The sequence below is a fragment of the Rhinoderma darwinii genome, chromosome 8 (assembly GCF_050947455.1).
Source record: "Rhinoderma darwinii isolate aRhiDar2 chromosome 8, aRhiDar2.hap1, whole genome shotgun sequence".
NCBI classification, from domain to species: Eukaryota; Metazoa; Chordata; class Amphibia; order Anura; family Rhinodermatidae; genus Rhinoderma; species Rhinoderma darwinii.
In genome coordinates, this window is record NC_134694.1 from 68,219,302 (window position 1) to 68,237,397 (window position 18,096).

The 18,096-nt window shown below is 43.3% G+C and overlaps 1 protein-coding gene across 1 annotated transcript in view; it reads left to right on the plus strand.

Annotated features, from left to right (window-relative positions):
* Positions 1–18,096, plus strand: part of ATRX (ATRX chromatin remodeler) — a 224,913-nt gene that overhangs the window by 145,253 nt on the left and 61,564 nt on the right. Inside the window, exons 22-23 of the mRNA XM_075835712.1 lie at positions 2,602–2,777; positions 2,906–3,023. Of these exons, the coding sequence (XP_075691827.1) occupies positions 2,602–2,777; positions 2,906–3,023 (294 nt within the window). The remainder of the gene's footprint in view (positions 1–2,601; positions 2,778–2,905; positions 3,024–18,096) is intronic.

Sequence of the window (18,096 nt, forward strand, 5' to 3'; positions counted from 1 at the left end):
GTTAATCAATTAGTTATTTGAACTACTAGAACACTATATTACTAGAATAATAATACTAGATTACTATAATAATAGCGCTAGGTTTAAAATGTGAGATTTCTCCACGTGCTTATTTCAACAATCCAGCTTTCCAGTTCAAGTGTCGCTAAATGCAGTCCGGCGGCTCAGTTAGCACACATGTCAAGATTGGGCAGCCCCTTTTTAGATAGTGCCGCAGTGCCCTCTGTGGATGCTGCCGCAGTGCCCTCTGTGGATGCTGCCGCAGTGCCCTCTGTGGATGCTGCCGCAGTGCCCTCTGTGGATGCTGCCGCAGTGCCCTCTGTGGATGCTGCAACACACCCCTAGATAAGGCCACAGTGCCCTCTGTAGATAAGGCCACAGTGCCCTCTGTAGATAAGGCCACAGTGCCCTCTGTAGATAAGGCCACAGTGCCCTCTGTAGATAAGGCCACAGTGCCCTCTGTAGATAAGGCCACAGTGCCCTCTGTAGATAAGGCCACAGTGCCCTCTGTAGATAAGGCCACAGTGCCCTCTGTAGATAAGGCCACAGTGCCCTCTGTAGATAAGGCCACAGTGCCCTCTGTAGATAAGGCCACAGTGCCCTCTGTAGATAAGGCCACAGTGCCCTCTGTAGATAAGGCCACAGTGCCCTCTGTAGATAAGGCCACAGTGCCCTCTGTAGATAAGGCCACAGTGCCCTCTGTAGATAAGGCCACAGTGCCCTCTGTAGATAAGGCCACAGTGCCCTCTGTAGATAAGGCCACAGTGCCCTCTGTAGATAAGGCCACAGTGCCCTCTGTAGATAAGGCCACAGTGCCCTCTGTAGATAAGGCCACAGTGCCCTCTGTAGATAAGGCCACAGTGCCCTCTGTAGATAAGGCCACAGTGCCCTCTGTAGATAAGGCCACAGTGCCCTCTGTAGATAAGGCCACAGTGCCCTCTGTAGATAAGGCCACAGTGCCCTCTGTAGATAAGGCCACAGTGCCCTCTGTAGATAAGGCCACAGTGCCCTCTGTAGATAAGGCCACAGTGCCCTCTGTAGATAAGGCCACAGTGCCCTCTGTAGATAAGGCCACAGTGCCCTCTGTAGATAAGGCCACAGTGCCCTCTGTAGATAAGGCCACAGTGCCCTCTGTAGATAAGGCCACAGTGCCCTCTGTAGATAAGGCCACAGTGCCCTCTGTAGATAAGGCCACAGTGCCCTCTGTAGATAAGGCCACAGTGCCCTCTGTAGATAAGGCCACAGTGCCCTCTGTAGATAAGGCCACAGTGCCCTCTGTAGATAAGGCCACAGTGCCCTCTGTAGATAAGGCCACAGTGCCCTCTGTAGATAAGGCCACAGTGCCCTCTGTAGATAAGGCCACAGTGCCCTCTGTAGATAAGGCCACAGTGCCCTCTGTAGATAAGGCCACAGTGCCCTCTGTAGATAAGGCCACAGTGCCCTCTGTAGATAAGGCCACAGTGCCCTCTGTAGATAAGGCCACAGTGCCCTCTGTAGATAAGGCCACAGTGCCCTCTGTAGATAAGGCCACAGTGCCCTCTGTAGATAAGGCCACAGTGCCCTCTGTAGATAAGGCCACAGTGCCCTCTGTAGATAAGGCCACAGTGCCCTCTGTAGATAAGGCCACAGTGCCCTCTAGATAAGGCCACAGTGCCCTCTGTAGATAAGGCAACACACCCCTAGATAATGCCAGTGTCCTCTTCAGATACTGTCACACACCTAGCGCTAGTAGGCTCTTCCTGGGACTCCAGCTGTGCTCCTGACATCACTGGGACTCCTGCTCTGGGGAAGCCCCTGACATCATTGTCGATGTATGGACAGCGATGTCAGAGGCTTCCCCAGAGTCCCGGAGCAGAGCCGATAATAGCGCTCTTCCCGGGACTCCGCTATGGGGAAGACCCTGACACACTGTCCATATATGGGCAGCGATGTCAGGGAATTCCACAGAGTCCCGGAGCAGAGCCTGTACTAGCGCTCTGCCCGTGACTCCGGCTCTAGGGAAGCCCCAGACATCGCTGTTCATATGTGGACAGTGATGTCCGGGAATTCCACAGAGTCCAGGAGCAGAGCCGACACCAGCGCTCTGCTCCGCTCTGGGCAAGACCCTGACACACTGTCCATATATGGGCAGCGATGTCAGGGAATTCCACAGAGTCCCGGAGCAGAGCCGACACCAGCGCTATGCTCGGGACTCCGGCTCTGAGGAAGCCCCAGACATCGCTGTTCATATGTGGACAGCGATGTCAGGGAATTCCAGAGTCTCGGAGCAGAGCCGATACTAGCGGCTCTGTGTCCCGCGGGCCGCAGATGACAGTCCCAGGGGCCGCATGCGGCCCGCGGGCCGCGTGCTTGAGACCCCTGCTCTAGATGAATATAAATTAATGCTGTGTATGGGAATCAGTGACACTGCACTTTAGTGTGTGTGTGTATATGTGTACATATATATATATAGATAGATAGATAGATAGATAACCTTTTCTATATAGGTATACATGTCAAACCTTGTCTTGCAGTACAATGGTAGTTTGTAACATTGTTTTTATCCAATAAATATGTTGTATTCAGCCAGAACTCCTAATTGTAAGATGGTTTCATTTTCAGATCACTGCATGGTTAACTTCATCAAGGAAAACTTGCTTGGTTCTATCAAAGAATTTCGGAACCGCTTTATAAATCCAATACAGAACGGGCAGTGTGCAGACTCCACCATGGTGGATGTCAGGGTCATGAAGAAACGTGCTCACATTCTGTATGAAATGCTGGCTGGATGTGTACAGGTCAGTTATCCAAACTTGAGATGGCAAAGAGTCTTTTGTGTCATTCGTTAACTCGTTCTTTCTAAATCCTCATTATATTTTAAATCTGGAACTATAAAAACTGACGCGCATTTACTTCAACATTTCAGAGAAGAGACTACACCGATTTGACAAAGTTCTTACCACCAAAGCATGAATATGTCTTATCAGTTCGGATGACTCCAATACAGTGCAAACTCTATCGGTTCTATTTGGACAACATGGCTGGTAGGTCGTTTTTTTTCATTTTGTGTTTTTTTCCCTAAAATAGCTGTTGTCTGCCAATAGGTGTAAGTGTTGCAGTGTTATTCACTATAGTGAAGTTTATGCAAACAAGGTGAACAGAGAATACAGTTTCCTAAATGTGATCCTGAGCTCTTCTTAGTCCTACTTTAATGCAGATCTCAAGTGCTTTTTATGTACGTAAGTGTATTTTTCTCTTTCATATTGAAATAGCTGCATTATCTATACAAAAACTGGATTTTCACGAAATTCTCCGAATTGTAAAGCAATGGTCTCTTTACTACTGTGTGGAACCTGTACCGTTTAATTAACCCAATACATAAATAAAGGAGCTTCCACAGCACCGGAGTCCATGGGCAGAGCGACAGAAGATGCTCTGCCCCGGGACTCTCACCCTGGGAAAACCCCTTGACATCACTGTCCAATATATGGACAGTGACTTCAGGAGTATTCCCAGGGCCAGTCCCCAGGCGACGTATACCATACAGTGGGATATGTTTGCCTTTCGTCTAAGGTATACGGCGGGTATGAGCCCAACCTGTAGCTCCGACATAAGGCCTAAATGTGATGTGAATGGGGCTTAAGATTGTGACAAGACAAGTCCACCTGTCAACCATCACTAATCCCTTGCCCCTATGCAGGTATGTGGAAAAATAAACAGGTGGTAATCTATATTTTCAAGGTAAATTGGTACAAAAAAAATAAAAATTAAGTTTTCACTTTAAGAAAAGCCAAAAAAAACTCCCAACAATAAGCTGCTCACTGGGACCCCAGCAATCTGCGGTGGAACCATTGTACATCCATTGTACAGTCATTGCCAGGTAAACCTGTTCTCGTGGTCTGTGGGGGTCCTGTGGATAGGTGATATATATCAATTATGGGAAAACCCCTTTGAGCTACAAACTCATTCCCTAAATGGAGTATTTGAAAATCGGGTCTCCAAACCAGGCAATCCTTTTGCCGCCACAGCAATTTTTTTAAACTTATGATATATGCAAACAAAACCTAAATTATAAAGTGAAAACCTCACGTTACAACCCCATATATTTTATGCATGTAGACACTTGGCATGTTGTAAAAATGCCACCCAGCTCTTAAATTGCATGAAGGCCCTCAAATGTTTGCATCAAAGAGTCAGGTTTGACCCAAGTTTGGGCAAAAAGTTTGACCCAAGCATAGCCTGAGACTCTCAATGCCTCCTAAATATGAAATATATGCAAAATTCATACATGTAACTTATGCCTATGTCTAATCACAGAACTGAATAGACTGAAAACCTCTGTGATCCAGATGGTGGTAAAGATCCAAGTTAGTCACTGAATTGTCTGTTCAGGTATAGGGGGTGATTAGATGTGTAACTGCTCATCTTATGCCCATATGTTTGGGGGATAAAAACCTTAAGGCGGGATTCACACAAGCGTGTTTGGTCCGCGATATATGATCTGCATGTTGGCCGCAATTCTCGGAATGAACACACTGCAGGGAGCCAGGCTCCTAGCGTCATAGTTCTCTATGACGCTAGGTGCCCCTGACTCGCTGTGGGAAAACTGTCCCGTATAGTAATCATGTTTTCAGTACGGGACAGTAGTTCCAGAGAGGCAAGGACACCTAGCGTCATAGATAACTATGATGCTAGGAGCCCGGCCGAAACTGTCGCCCATTGATTTCAATGGGAGGTAGAGGGAAAAAGAAACAACATGCCCTATCTTGAGCCGTTTTCCACCTCAAAAACCCCATTGAAATCAACGGGAGACGGGGAAAAAACGGCTGTTTTTTACGTGTTTTTTACGTGTTTTTTACGGCAAAAACCGCTTGCATTTTTTCCCTTTGACTGTTGAAGAAAGAGGTAAAAAAAAAACACAGCAAAAATAATTTCAAATAACGTCTCAAACGCCTGTGGTAAAAAACCGGAGCCGAATTTTCTGCCTGCAAAAAAAACTCAGTGGGGACAGGGCCTTAAAGGGGTTATCCGGGGACCAAAAATTGCATTGCAGTAATATATTTATGTCAAACTTAAGTAACTTACTAATATACTTTAAAAATTCTGTACTAAATGGTGCAGTTTAAACCTCATGAATTATTCAGGAAGTGCTGGAGCTTTTTTTTTTTTTTTTTTTTAAAGTGATGACTCTTCGACCCGGCCCCACGTGACTGATCCCTTGCTTCATGTGCTGTTCGTGAACATGACAGCAAGGGGCTGTCACATTGCCTATTGCTTGAGTCCCGCTTTGCTGATGCTCTGCCTGGGGACTCCACAACTTCTGCCGACGTCACTGTCCATATATGGACAATGACGTGGGCAACAATACTGGAGTCCCAGAGCAGAGCATCAGCTGATTCTCTGCTCGGGGACTCCAGTACTGCTGCCCACTTAACTGTCCATATATGGATGGTGATGTCGGCAACAGTACTAGAGTCCCGGAGCAGAGCATCAGCTGATAGGACTCCAGCGATAGGAAACCCCTGAATTGACCAGATTTCGGGAGCAGGGCTGAAGTCCCGAGCAAAGCGCTAGCTGATGCTCTGCTCGGGACTCCAGCAATAGGCAGTATGACAGCCCCTTGCGGTCATGAACAGCACATGAAGCAAGAGCTCAGTCACGTGGGGCCATGTTGAGCGTCATCACTATTAGAAAAGCTCCAGCACTTCCTGAATAATTCATGAGGTTTGAACTGCACCATTTAGCACAGAATTTTTAATTAAAGTACTGTATATTAGTAAGTTACTTTGTTTCACATAAATATATTATTGCAATTTTTGGTCCCCGGATAACCCCTTTAATGTGCAGATATTCTCTCTCGTTGGTGATTGTAGAGTTCTAACATTCTATAAAAGTTCCTGAATCCTGACCGCCCTGGGATCACAAAGTCTGTAGAAAGGGATATATGACCTTCACAGGCTATGATCGATCTTCCTGTTGTCACTTGCCTCTTACTTACAGGCACAAAACCCGGAAGTAAAACTTTTCATCTTTCTCCCTGACTTAAAACAAGTTCTGCACCTCGAATATTGCACCTTTTTTATTGCCTGGTCTCATTTGAAACGAAGATTCTTGACTTTTATGATAGAAAGATCTAAGTTTTTGCCCTTCTCTGCTATCTGCAATGACGTGCACAGACCCTGTATGTCAGCACATGGAGTTCCTATGTGTCCATATTATTGACCCGTATCCATTATTGTGTATATCTGCGAGGCACCATATTCTCTCCTAGAAGCGAGTTTTTAGAGGAGAATACCTGGGTAATAGGGCATGTGATGGAACATGTCTTATGTTTTCTCTCCGGTTCGGTTTAAGTCCAGGAGAAAGCTATGTGTTTGCCTCTTGATAAATCGGAGGTACAATATGGGCCCATAGCAGGTTACGGGCGCTGAATAACGGATCCATACAACACCAATTCATAGTATGGCTGTGTACATGAGCTCTTATGTGGATAAAACGTCAAACCTTATTTGGATCTATGATTTCCAATCATTCTAAATACAGGAATGCTTACGGCCTAGTTCTCAGTAAAGTACACTGTAAACTTCTGAGTCAGCGGGATTTTTCTTCCTATTCCTGTCACATTTCAGAATAAATTGCAGATAAATTGATCGTCTAGTTTGTTGTGAATTTCTGCTCTTATGATAGGCTTCCTCTAAAGGCGATTTTTCTTTCCGCTTTCTTTTTCTCTTTTCTGCCCTTGAGGGAATTTGTCCTGTGAAGATTTTTACCAACTTTAATTTGAAAACAGAAGGATATCATAAGTAGAATTACACTTTGTACCAGTGCGTGATGGGCAGCAGATGTTAAATCTGGGTACAGAAAGTCTACCATTGTCTTTAATTGTTTTGATTGTGCTTTGTGCTGTTAAGAACGCCTTAGATAACTTGCCAACTGGCTTTTTTTGTCTGAATTTTTGGACAGACTATTATCATTAGGCTGGATTTGATGGTAATAAGATACCGTTTCAGGAATATTAATAAATCATGTGCATTAGTAATGCCGCTGTACCCTGAGGGAGCAGTGTAAGTAATCTAATGCTGAACCCTGCTAAGAATGGGATCAAATAATTTTGTCCTAATATTTTTATTTTTATATTTTTGTTCCCTCTGCTTTTAAAATGGCATAAACACTAAATGAACATCATTCTGTATGAAGGACTGTATTGCCCTTACTAGTATGGTCTGATGTAGCGGCGAACAAAATTCTCACTTGCGGTGGCCATTGGCCGCACAATTTTGCTGCGAATTGTTAGTCCTCATGTTCTGTTCATATTGTTGACTGTATTTTTTCTCGCTAGTGTTTTTTTTTAGATTAAACCGGGTTAACCCGGGAATCCTTTTCATACCAAAAGTGCTGAAATCCTGTTGATAGCTGCTATGTAATTCGCAGTATTTTTAGAATAAAAAATACTTCCTTCATAATCTTTTGCTTCCATGTGTATCACTTGGTGCTGCTTCTAATTCAAGCTGCGTAGGGAGGAATTCTCAACGCGATTGGTCTCCTTCCACCTATGGTAGCTGACAAACTAATCCCTTCCAGAGGTCGCATTAACGCCTGTACAGGCAATATTAGGCTACATGCACACGTTATGTATTTTGGTGCGGGAAAATAGTCCGCAAAACCACAGCAATACACAGGGAATTCGCATGTGAAAACCGCACCGGATCGTGCGGTTTTTTTATGCGTTTTACAGTGCGGTTCTTAAGTTTTGCTGCATAAATAGTAGCGTTTACATGCTGCGAGTTTTGTTGCGTATTTCTCCGGAACTAGGGTGGTAGTATTCGCAAGCGGAATCGCAAGAGAAATTGACATGCTGCGGTTTCCGAAAATGGGCACCGCGGGTCAATTTACGTGCAGAAAAAAGCGCACGGTGGACATGAGATTTCAGGAAATCTCATTGACATTGCTGGTACTGTAGTACACTGCGGTTTTGCCGCACGCAAATACACGCAGCAAAGCTGCACGTAATATGCAACGTGTGCATTCAATTCAGCCTTATGTTTTAAAAATGTTACACATAAGACCGACGTTAACTATACCGGAGCACAGAAGAACACCTCTAGTGTGGCTGAGCAAGAGCTCCTTATTCTCAGCCAATGGTAGGCTATCCCGGTGGAAGCAAATATGGGGGTTACTCTTTGTGAAGCCGGCTGCAGTCCGGGCGCTCTACTGTATTGCATAGCGAGGTGAGTGAAAGAGCGATGCGAGGGAAGCTGCGGCGCCACTGTCAACTGCACACTGGGAAGTGGCTGCTTCATGTCATCGTGTACAGAATGGGGACTAATCGAATGCTTAAATATGGAGGTGGTGCGTTGGGAGATGCAGGTTAGGTGTATGAAGGGTCGGTGTTCTTGCTTGGGTTGGTGTTGTTAAATCGTTATTTATGTATTTCCTAAATAGAGATGCTGCAATTTGCACTGGTTGCTGTGAGGGGGTGTAGCCATGATTGCCCTCTCCCATTACTAATGTCACATGAACTCCAATGAGTTGAAGCAGCACTCCAAGTAGATTCAAAAACTGCTTTATTCACCCTGTGTATACCGCGCTGTGAATACTGGGTGAATAAAGCAGTTTTTGAATCGATTTGGAGTGCTGCTTCAACTCATTAAAGTTCTTTTGTGGATGTTTAAGACCTCATGCACACGACCACATTGGTTTTGCAGAAAACCACAGGTCCGTTGCGCTCCATCGAACTGCAAAAAACCTTTTTTGCAGATCCGTGTCTGATCAGGATTTACGGATCCACAAAAACTTCACCAGTAGTGTGAACCGAACCCGCAAATCCCAAACATAAAATGACATGTCCTTAGTTTTTGCGGTCCGGATTTGCAACCCCAGTACGGATCCGTGATAACATTTGTGTGCATAGGGCCATAAAAATTAATTGGGTCCGCAGTTTATCCACAAAAATGCGGATAAGTTGCGGATGTAAATGCACGGTCGTGCAAGAGGCCTAAGGGGACAGTCAAATCCCCTGCGGCTACTACCTGCCGTACAAGCCTTTTTTACAGTGCGGCTCCTATTTTTGGGATTGGATTATGTTCAGTTTATAATGTAAAATATCTGTAGAATAATCTAGTCTCTATGCATGGAAGCAGTTATCAATTATAGTAATGTTTTCCGGCATTAATAGCATGTTTTTAACACCTTGTATCCCTATGTATAATTTGAATTAATGCAAATTACGTTCTCCTTGGCTAAAAATACTCCTTGAAAATTCTGAGAGGAGTGTTTTTGCCTTGCTGGAATATATGTAGTGCGACTCCTGGTACCTTCTTACTTTTTAATCCAGATTACCAATCCTAACAAGCTAAGAACGAGCCTCATCCGTTACACTATCATGTAACATGGGTAAATTAAGGACTTTAGGTTTAGAACGTTTAGTTTGTAATTAGATTGAGAATTGGCTCAAGGACCGTATCCAGAGAGTTGTGGTCAATGATTCCTACTCTGAATGGTCCCCGGTAATAAGTGGTGTACCCCAGGGTTCAGTGCTGGGACCACTATTATTCAACTTATTTATTAATGATATAGAGGATGGGATTAATAGCACTATTTCTATTTTTGCAGATGACACCAAGCTATGTAATATAGTTCAGTCTATAGAAGATGTTTGTAAACTGCAAGCTGATTTGGACACACTAAGTGTTTGGGCATCCACTTGGCAAATAAGGTTTAATGTAGATAAATGTACAGTTATGCATCTGGGTACCAACAACCTGCATGCATCATATGTCCTAGGGGGAGCTACACTGGGGGAGTCACTTGATGAGAAGGATCTGGGTGTACTTGTAGATCATAAACTAAATAACAGCATGCAGTGTCAATCAGCTGCTTCTAAGGCCAGCAAGATATTGTCGTGTATTAAAAGAGGCATGGACTCGCGGGACAGGGATATAATATTACCACTTTACAAAGCATTAGTGCGGCCTCATCTAGAATATGCAGTTCAGTTCTGGGCTCCAGTTCATAGAAAGGATGCCCTGGAGATGGAAAAAATACAAAGAGCAACGAAACTAATTAGGGGCATGGAGAATCTAAGTTATGAGGAAAGATTAAAAGAACTAAACCTATTTAGCCTTGAGAAAAGACGACTAAGGCCTCATGCACACGACCGTATTTTTTCCCACCCGTAAATACTGGCGTAAATACGGGTCCGGTGTCACACGTATTCCACCCGTATTTACGAGCACGTTTTTGGCGGCAAAATAGCACTGCACTAATCGGCAGCCCCTTCTCTCTATCAGTGCAGGATAGAGAGAAGGGACAGCCTTTTCTGTAATAAAAGTTAAAGAAATTCATACTTACCCGGCCGTTGTCTTGGTGACGCGTCCCTCTCTTCACATCCAGCCCGACATCCCTGGATGACGCGGCAGTCCATGTGACCGCTGCAGCCTGTGATTGACCTGTGATTGGCTGCAGCGGTCACATGGCCTGAAACGTCATCCAGGACGTCGGGCCGGATGTCGAGAGACGCGTCACCAAGGCAACGGGCGGGAGACCGGACTGGAGGAAGAAGCAGGAAGTTCTCGGTAAGTATGAACGTCTTTTTATTTATTTTTTTTACCCAGGTTGCTCTATATTCTGATCGGAATTCACTGTCCAGGGTGCTGAAAGAGTTACTGCCGATCAGTTAACTCTTTCAGCACCCTAGACAGTGACTATTTACTGACGTCGCCTAGCAACGCTGCCGTAATGACGGGTGCACACATGTAGCCACCAGTCATTACGGGAGCTTCATAGACTTCTATGGGCTGTCCATGCCGTTATTACGGCCTGAAATAGGACATGTTCTATCTTTTTGAACGGCACGGGCACCTTCCCGTAAGAAAACGGGAAGGTACCCGTGGCCAATAGAAGTCTATGAGCCCGTTATTACGGGTCGTAATTACGACCCGTAATAACGGGTGTTTTTACGGTCGTGTGCATGAGGCCTAAGATGTCTTTTTTTTTTTCCCAAGCCGAACATGCCCAATTTCTCTAGCCTTTTATTGTAGGCGACACTTCCCATCCCATTTAATAATCTAGTCGCCCACTTTTGAACCCTCTCCATCTCCCCTATATCCTTTTTACAATGTGGAACCCAAATCTGAATTCCATTTTCAAGATGTGGCCTTACAAGGGATTTATATAGGAGTTATATTACATTTTAATCACAGGTTTTTATCTTTTTCTGCACCCTAAAATCCTGTTTGCTTTTGCTGCTGCGGCTTGACATTAACCAGAAAACCCAGATCCTTCTCTTGTTCCATTATCCCCGGTTTTATTCTGTTTAACCCCTTCACGGCTGCCATACGGCTATATACGTTCTAACTGCCGATGCCCCATGCAGTTAGCACTTGTATAGAAGTCGACAGCCTGTAACGGGTTTAATGAGTGTAGTGCTGCTTCAGTGTGAGCAGCACTGCACTCATGTCGGCCAGGGCTTTGAGAGCCCCGGAATATACCCCCCACTGTTCTGTTGATAGTGCCACCCTCAACCCCCTGTAGACAGTGGAAAACCCTCTGTAGATAGCACCACCTAAGCTCTCTCCAGCATCGGAATCCCCGGCCAGCGCTCTGGCCAAGGATTCCCATTCAAGAGGGAGCCCCTGCCGTCTTTCCATCCCCGCTGTAGATAGTGCCACCCCTATCTGCAGCAGGGATATTACTAAATACAGGGGGGATGTTATGATCTACTGGGGGAGTGGCGCTATATACAGGCAGTGTGGCATGATCTGCATGGGTACTGTGGCATTATATTGGCACGATCTACAGGGGATGCTGGCGCTATCTGCATATGCACTGTGGGCATTATCTACAGGGAGAACTGTGGCACTATGTGGGCACTGGCACTATTTACAGTGGGCGCTATGTGGGCAATGTGGCACTATCTAAAGTGGTATTTCATCACTCACTATCTACGTGGGCACTGTGGTGTTTTCAGGGGGTTGGGGACAAAAAAAATCCTAAGTAATAAAATTCATCCAGTTTTTTTTAACATCCATGAAAAATGGATGGCAAATGCCGGTTAAAAACGGTCAGAAGGCCGGGAAATTGATTCAAATTTTGAGACACATTGATGCAAAACAGCCATGAAAAACTGACAGTTCATTTGTTGTTGACTGCCATTTTTATTTTTAGCGTTCGTGTGTATATAGCCCTCTTCACGCTCCCCTCAGATCCAGGGTGTGTGTGTTAGATTTTTAGTTATTTGTCTGCTCATAATAAAAATTAAAAACACTGAATTAATTAACATGATCTAGAAAATGAAAGCCTCATAAGTCTTGTAAGAAAAACAGAGTGAAAATAGTTGTGATATTCAAAGTGGTTCCAAAGATATAGTTTAACCCCTTCCCTCTTTGGCCGCTTTTGACCTTCCTGACAGAGCCTCATTTTTCAAATCTGACATGTTTCACTTTATGTGGTAATAACTCCGGGATGCTTTTACCTATCCAAGTGATTCTGAGATTGTTTTCTCGTGACACATTGGACTTTATGTTACTGGCAAAATTTGCCCGATACATTCAGTATTTAATTGTGAAAAACACCAAAATTCAGCGAAAAATTGCAAAAATTTGCATTTTTCTCAATTTAAATGTATCTGCTTGTAAGACAGGCAGTTATATCACACAAAAATGTTGCTAACTAACATCCCCCATATGTCTACTTTAGATTGGCATCGTTTTTTGAACATCATTTTATTTTTCAAGGACGTTACAAGGCTTAGAACTTTAGCAGCAATTTCTCACATTTTCAAGAAAATTTCAAAATGCTATTTTTACAGGGGCCAGTTCAGTTGTGAAGTGGGTTTGAGGTCCTTAGATATTAGAAACCCCCAATAAATCACCCCATTTTAAAAAATGCACCCCTCAAAGTATTCAAAACAGCATTTAGAAAGTTTCTTAACCCTTTAGACATTGCGCAGGAATTAAGGCAACGTAGAGGTGAAATTTACAAAGTTCATTATTTTTTTCCAGAAATTCATTTTGAATCCATTTTTTTTGTACCACAGAATGTTTTACCCAAGAAATGCAACTCAATATTTATTGCCCAGGTTCTGCAGTTTTAGGAAATATCCCACATGTGGCTCTAGTGTGCTACTGGACTGAAGCACCGGCCTCAGAAGCAAAGGAGCACCTGGTGGATTTTGGGTCTCCTTTTTATTAGAATATATTTTAGGCACCATGTCAGCTTTGAACAGGTCTTGTGGAACTAAAACAGTGGAAACCCCCCAAAAGTGACCCCATTTGGGAAACTACACCCCTCGAGGAATTTATATAGGGGTGTAGCAAGCATTTTGACCGGCCAGTTTTTTTGCAAAAATGTTTGGAACTAGGCCATGAAAATGAAAATCTAAATTTTTTCAAATAAAATGTAGGTTTAGCTAATTTTTTTTCATTTCCAAAAGAACTAAAGTAGAAAAAGCACCACAACATTTGTAGAGCAATTTCTCCCGAGTAAAACAATACCCCACATGTCGTAATAAACGGTTATTTGGACACACGGCAGGGCTTAGAATGGAAAGAGCGCCATTTGGCTCTTGGAGCTCAAATTTAGCAGGAATGGTTTGCGGAGGACATGTCACATTTGCAAAGCCCCTGAGGGGACAAAACAGTGGAAACCCCCCACAAGTGACCCCATTTTGGAAACTATACCCCTCGAGGAATTTATCTAGGGGTGTAGCAAGCATTTTGACCGGCCAGTTTTTTTGCAAACATTTTTGGAACTAGGCCATGAAAATGAAAATCTAAATTTTTTCAAATAAAATGTAGGTTTAGCTAATTTTTTTTCATTTCCACAAGGACTAAAGGAGAAAAAGCACCATAAAATTTGTAAAGAAATTTCTCCCGAGTAAAACAATACCCCACATGTAGTAATAAAAGGCTGTTTGGACACACGGCGAGGCTGAGAAGGGAAAGAGCGCCATTTGGCTTTTGGAACTCAAATTTAGCAGGAATTGTTTGCGGAGGCCATGTCGCATTTACAAAGCCCCTGAGGGGACAAAACAGTGGAAACCCCCAACAAGTGACCCCATTTTGGAAACTACACCCCATGAGGAAATTATCTAGGAGTATAGTGAGCAGTTTGACCCCACAGGTGTTTTACAGAACTTATTGGAAGTGGGCCGTAAAAATGAAAATCTACATTTTTTGAAATAAAATGTAGGTTTAGGTTTTTTTTTTCATTTCCACAAGGACTGAAGGAGAAAAATCACCATAAAATTAGTAAAGCAACTTCTCCCGAGTAAAACAATGCCCCACATGTGGTCATAAACGGCTGTTTGGACACACGGTAGGGCTCAGAATGGAACTAGCACCATTTGGATTTTGGATAGTGTCTGGGCGCCATGTCACATTTGCTGAGCCCCTGTAGTACTAGTACAGTGGAAACACCCCAAAATTGACTCCATTTGGGAAACTGCACCCCCTGAGGAATCATCTAGGGGTATAGTGAAAATTTTGATCCCAAAGGTTTTTTGCTGAATTAAGCCATGAAAATGAAAAATAATTTTTTTTTCCAACAAGATGTCGTTTTAGATCAACATTTTTCATTTTTACAAGGAATAGAGAAGAAAAAGCACCCCAACATTTGTAAAGTAATTTCTCCCGAGTACGGTAACGCCCCATATGTGGTTATAATCGGCTGTTTACATATATGGGAGCATTCAGAAGAAAAGGAGCGGTATTTATCTTTCGGAGCGTAGATTTTGCTGGAATGGTTTGGGGACAGCATGTTGCATTTGCAAAACCCCTGATGTACCAAACAAAAGTGACCCCGTTTTAGAAACTACACCCCTAAAGGCATTTATCAAGGGATGTAGTGAGAATTTAGACTCCACAGGTGTTTTTCAGAAATGAATACGCAGTGGATGGTGCAAAGTGAAAATTGCAATTTTTCCACTGATCTGCCCATTCACCACACAAGATGTTGTGCCCCTGGAGAATGTTTCCCCATAAATTGTTAAGCGGGTTCTCCCGGGCATGGTAATGCCTTACTTGTGGCCATAAATTGCTGTTTGGGCACACTGTAGGGCTAAGAAGGGAAAGACCGCCATTTTGAGCATGGATTTTGCTTGGTAGTTTTTCTGTTTGGGGTTTTGCTGGTATTTCAGTTTATAATGTGGTGGCATATGTAATCTGTGCGGAGTACATCAGGGTATATGTAATCTGTGCGGAGTACATCAGGGTATATGTAATCTGTGCGGAGTCCATCAGGGTATATGTAATCTGTGCGGAGTACATCAGGGGTATATGTAATCTGTGCGGAGTACATCAGGGTATATGTAAGCTGTGCGGAGTACATCAGGGTATATGTAAGCTGTGCGGAGTACATCAGGGTATATGTAAGCTGTGCGGAGTGCATCAGGGTATATGTAATCTGTGCGGAGTACATCAGGGTATATGTAATCTGTGCGGAGAACATCAGGGTATATGTAATCTGTGCGGAGTATATCAGGGGTATATGTAATCTGTGCGGAGTATATCAGAGGTATATGTAAGCTGTGCGGAGTGCATCAGGGCATAATAAGAGGGTATAATAATGGGGTAAATAATACAATTATCCATAGGTGTGTGTTACGCTGTGAAGCGATCCGTTATGCGCAGGCCGGCGTCACACTGATAAACGGTTTTCTTTCTTATCCCTCCTTTGTAACGCTCTGCACATTTTGGGGACATTTTCTCCTTCGTAGTTTGGGAAATATTGCTGGGAAAGTTTTGCGCTGGTACAATACGGGCGCCCTCGCTTCCAGCGGATGTGCGATGTCCCTTCCCTTTCCTAGTTCCTAAATACTAGGGCCCTGAAACTGAAGGAATGTTCCCCTCCGGCCTCCACATTGAGATGTTTTTTCATCACCGCATTACTAGTGCCGTAACTTTTTTGTTTTTCAGTTGATTGGGCGGTGTGCGGGCTCGTTTTTTGCGAGACGGGCTGTAGATTTTATTGGTACCATTTTGGAACACATACGACTTTTTGATCACTTTTTATTTCATTTTTTGGTAAAGGAAATTACCAAAAACAAGCAATTCTGGAATAGTTTTTTATTGTTTTTTTTTATCGGCATCCACAGTGCGCCCTAAATTACATGTTAGCTTTATTCTGCGGGTTGATACGATTACGGCGATACCAAATTTATATAGTTTTTTTTATGTATTGCAGCTTTTGCACAATAAAATCACTTTTTTTATAAAATCATTTGTTTTCTGTGTCGCCATATTCTAAGACACATAACGTTATTATTTTTGCGTGCACAAAGCGGTGTCAGGGATTATTTTTTGCGGGACGGATTGCCGTTTTTATTGGTACTATTTTGGAGTAAATGTGACTTTTTGATCACTTTTTATAGCATTTTTTGGAAGGAGATGTGACCTAAAAACAAAGATTCTGGCGTTGTTTTTCATGGTTTTTTTTTACGGCGTTTACCGTGCGGGATAAATTACATAATAGTTTTGTAGTTTGGGTCGTTACGGACGCGGCGATACCAATTATGTATAGTTTTTTTAATTTTTACGGTTTTTCCCATAATAAAAGACTTACTATGGGAAAAAAGTCAGTTTAGCTTTATTTTTATTTGAAATGTGTGTGTTTTAATTGTTTTACCACATTTTTATTAACTTTTTTTTACTTTTTTGACTTGTCCCACTAGGGGACATGAGGGCCTGATGCCCCGATCGCTACTCTAATACACTGCACTACATACGTAGTGCAGCGTATTAGCGCTGTCAGTTATTCACTGACAGCAAGCCTATGAGGACACGCCGAAGGCGGGTCCTCATCGGCTCCCGTACAAGGCAGACTCGGACGCCATTTTCTGGCGTCCGATTGCCACAGCAACCCAGCGATTGCATCACTGGGTTGCCGATCGGGTGAAAACCTATCAGATGCTGCGCTCTATTGAGCGCAGCATCTGAGGGGTTAATCTGCCGGATCGGAGAGTAGCTCCGGTCCTGGCAGTTACAGGAGGGTGCCAGCTGTATAATACAGCTGTCACCCCGCGGTGATGGTGCCGGCTCTGCTTCTGAGCCCGCACAATCACTGCGCCGTACATGTACGGCGCTTTGCGGGAAGCACCTCCCGACAGCGCCGTACATGTACGGCGCATGTCGGGAAGGGGTTAAAGAAGTGCATATCAAAAATGGAACATTTGACCTGGACCCAGGGGCATCAATGGCCCTTGGTCATGAAAGGGTTAATGTATATGCAGTAATACTATTATTGCGTTCTAGGTGCATTACTTTACATTTATTAATGTTACATTTAATCTGGCATGTTTTTGCCCATGCTACTAGCTTATCTAGGTTTTTCTGTAATATTTTATAGTCAAGCTAAATTTTATGTATCCCTCAAAGTTTTGTATTGTCCGCCAAAAACTGACAGCTTACTATCAATCCTACCCAGAATGTCATTAATAAAGGGATTCAAAAGAATTGGGCCTAACACCGATATTTGTGGTACCCCGCTGCTGACGTTTTTCCATCGTCTCATTCCAAGTGCTATAACTATTTTAATTTTTGCTTCAGTTGTTGCGGGGCAATTTGTATTTTTTTAATCACACCATATTTTTCGGGTACATATAAATTATTTAACTTTTTTGGGGAGTTAAAGGAATAAAAACCATAAGTAATGCCACTTTTTTTGCGTCTTCGATTTTACGCCATTTACTGTGTGGTATAAATAACATAACTTTCTTCAGTGGGTCATTAAAATTGCGGCGATACCAAATTTATATAGATTTTGTATGTTTTACTACTTTTACACAATAAAAACGCTTTTTTCAAAATTATTTGTTTTTGTGTAGCCGTTTTAAGAAAAGAAAAAGCTGAAGGAGGACTTTTTTTTTTTTTTGCTGGCCGACTTCTATTTTTTTTTTTTCATTGGTAACATTTTGGAGTACATGCGACTGTTTGATCGCTTTTTGTCAAATTTTTGAAGGCAGGATGAACAGAAAACCGTAATTCTGACATTGTTTTTTTTGTTTTGTTACGGTGTTCACCGTACGGGTTAAATACCGTAATCGCTTTATAGGTGGGGTCGTTACGGACGCGGTGATACCAAATATATGTGTAATGCTTTCATTATTTTTTTTTATTGTTT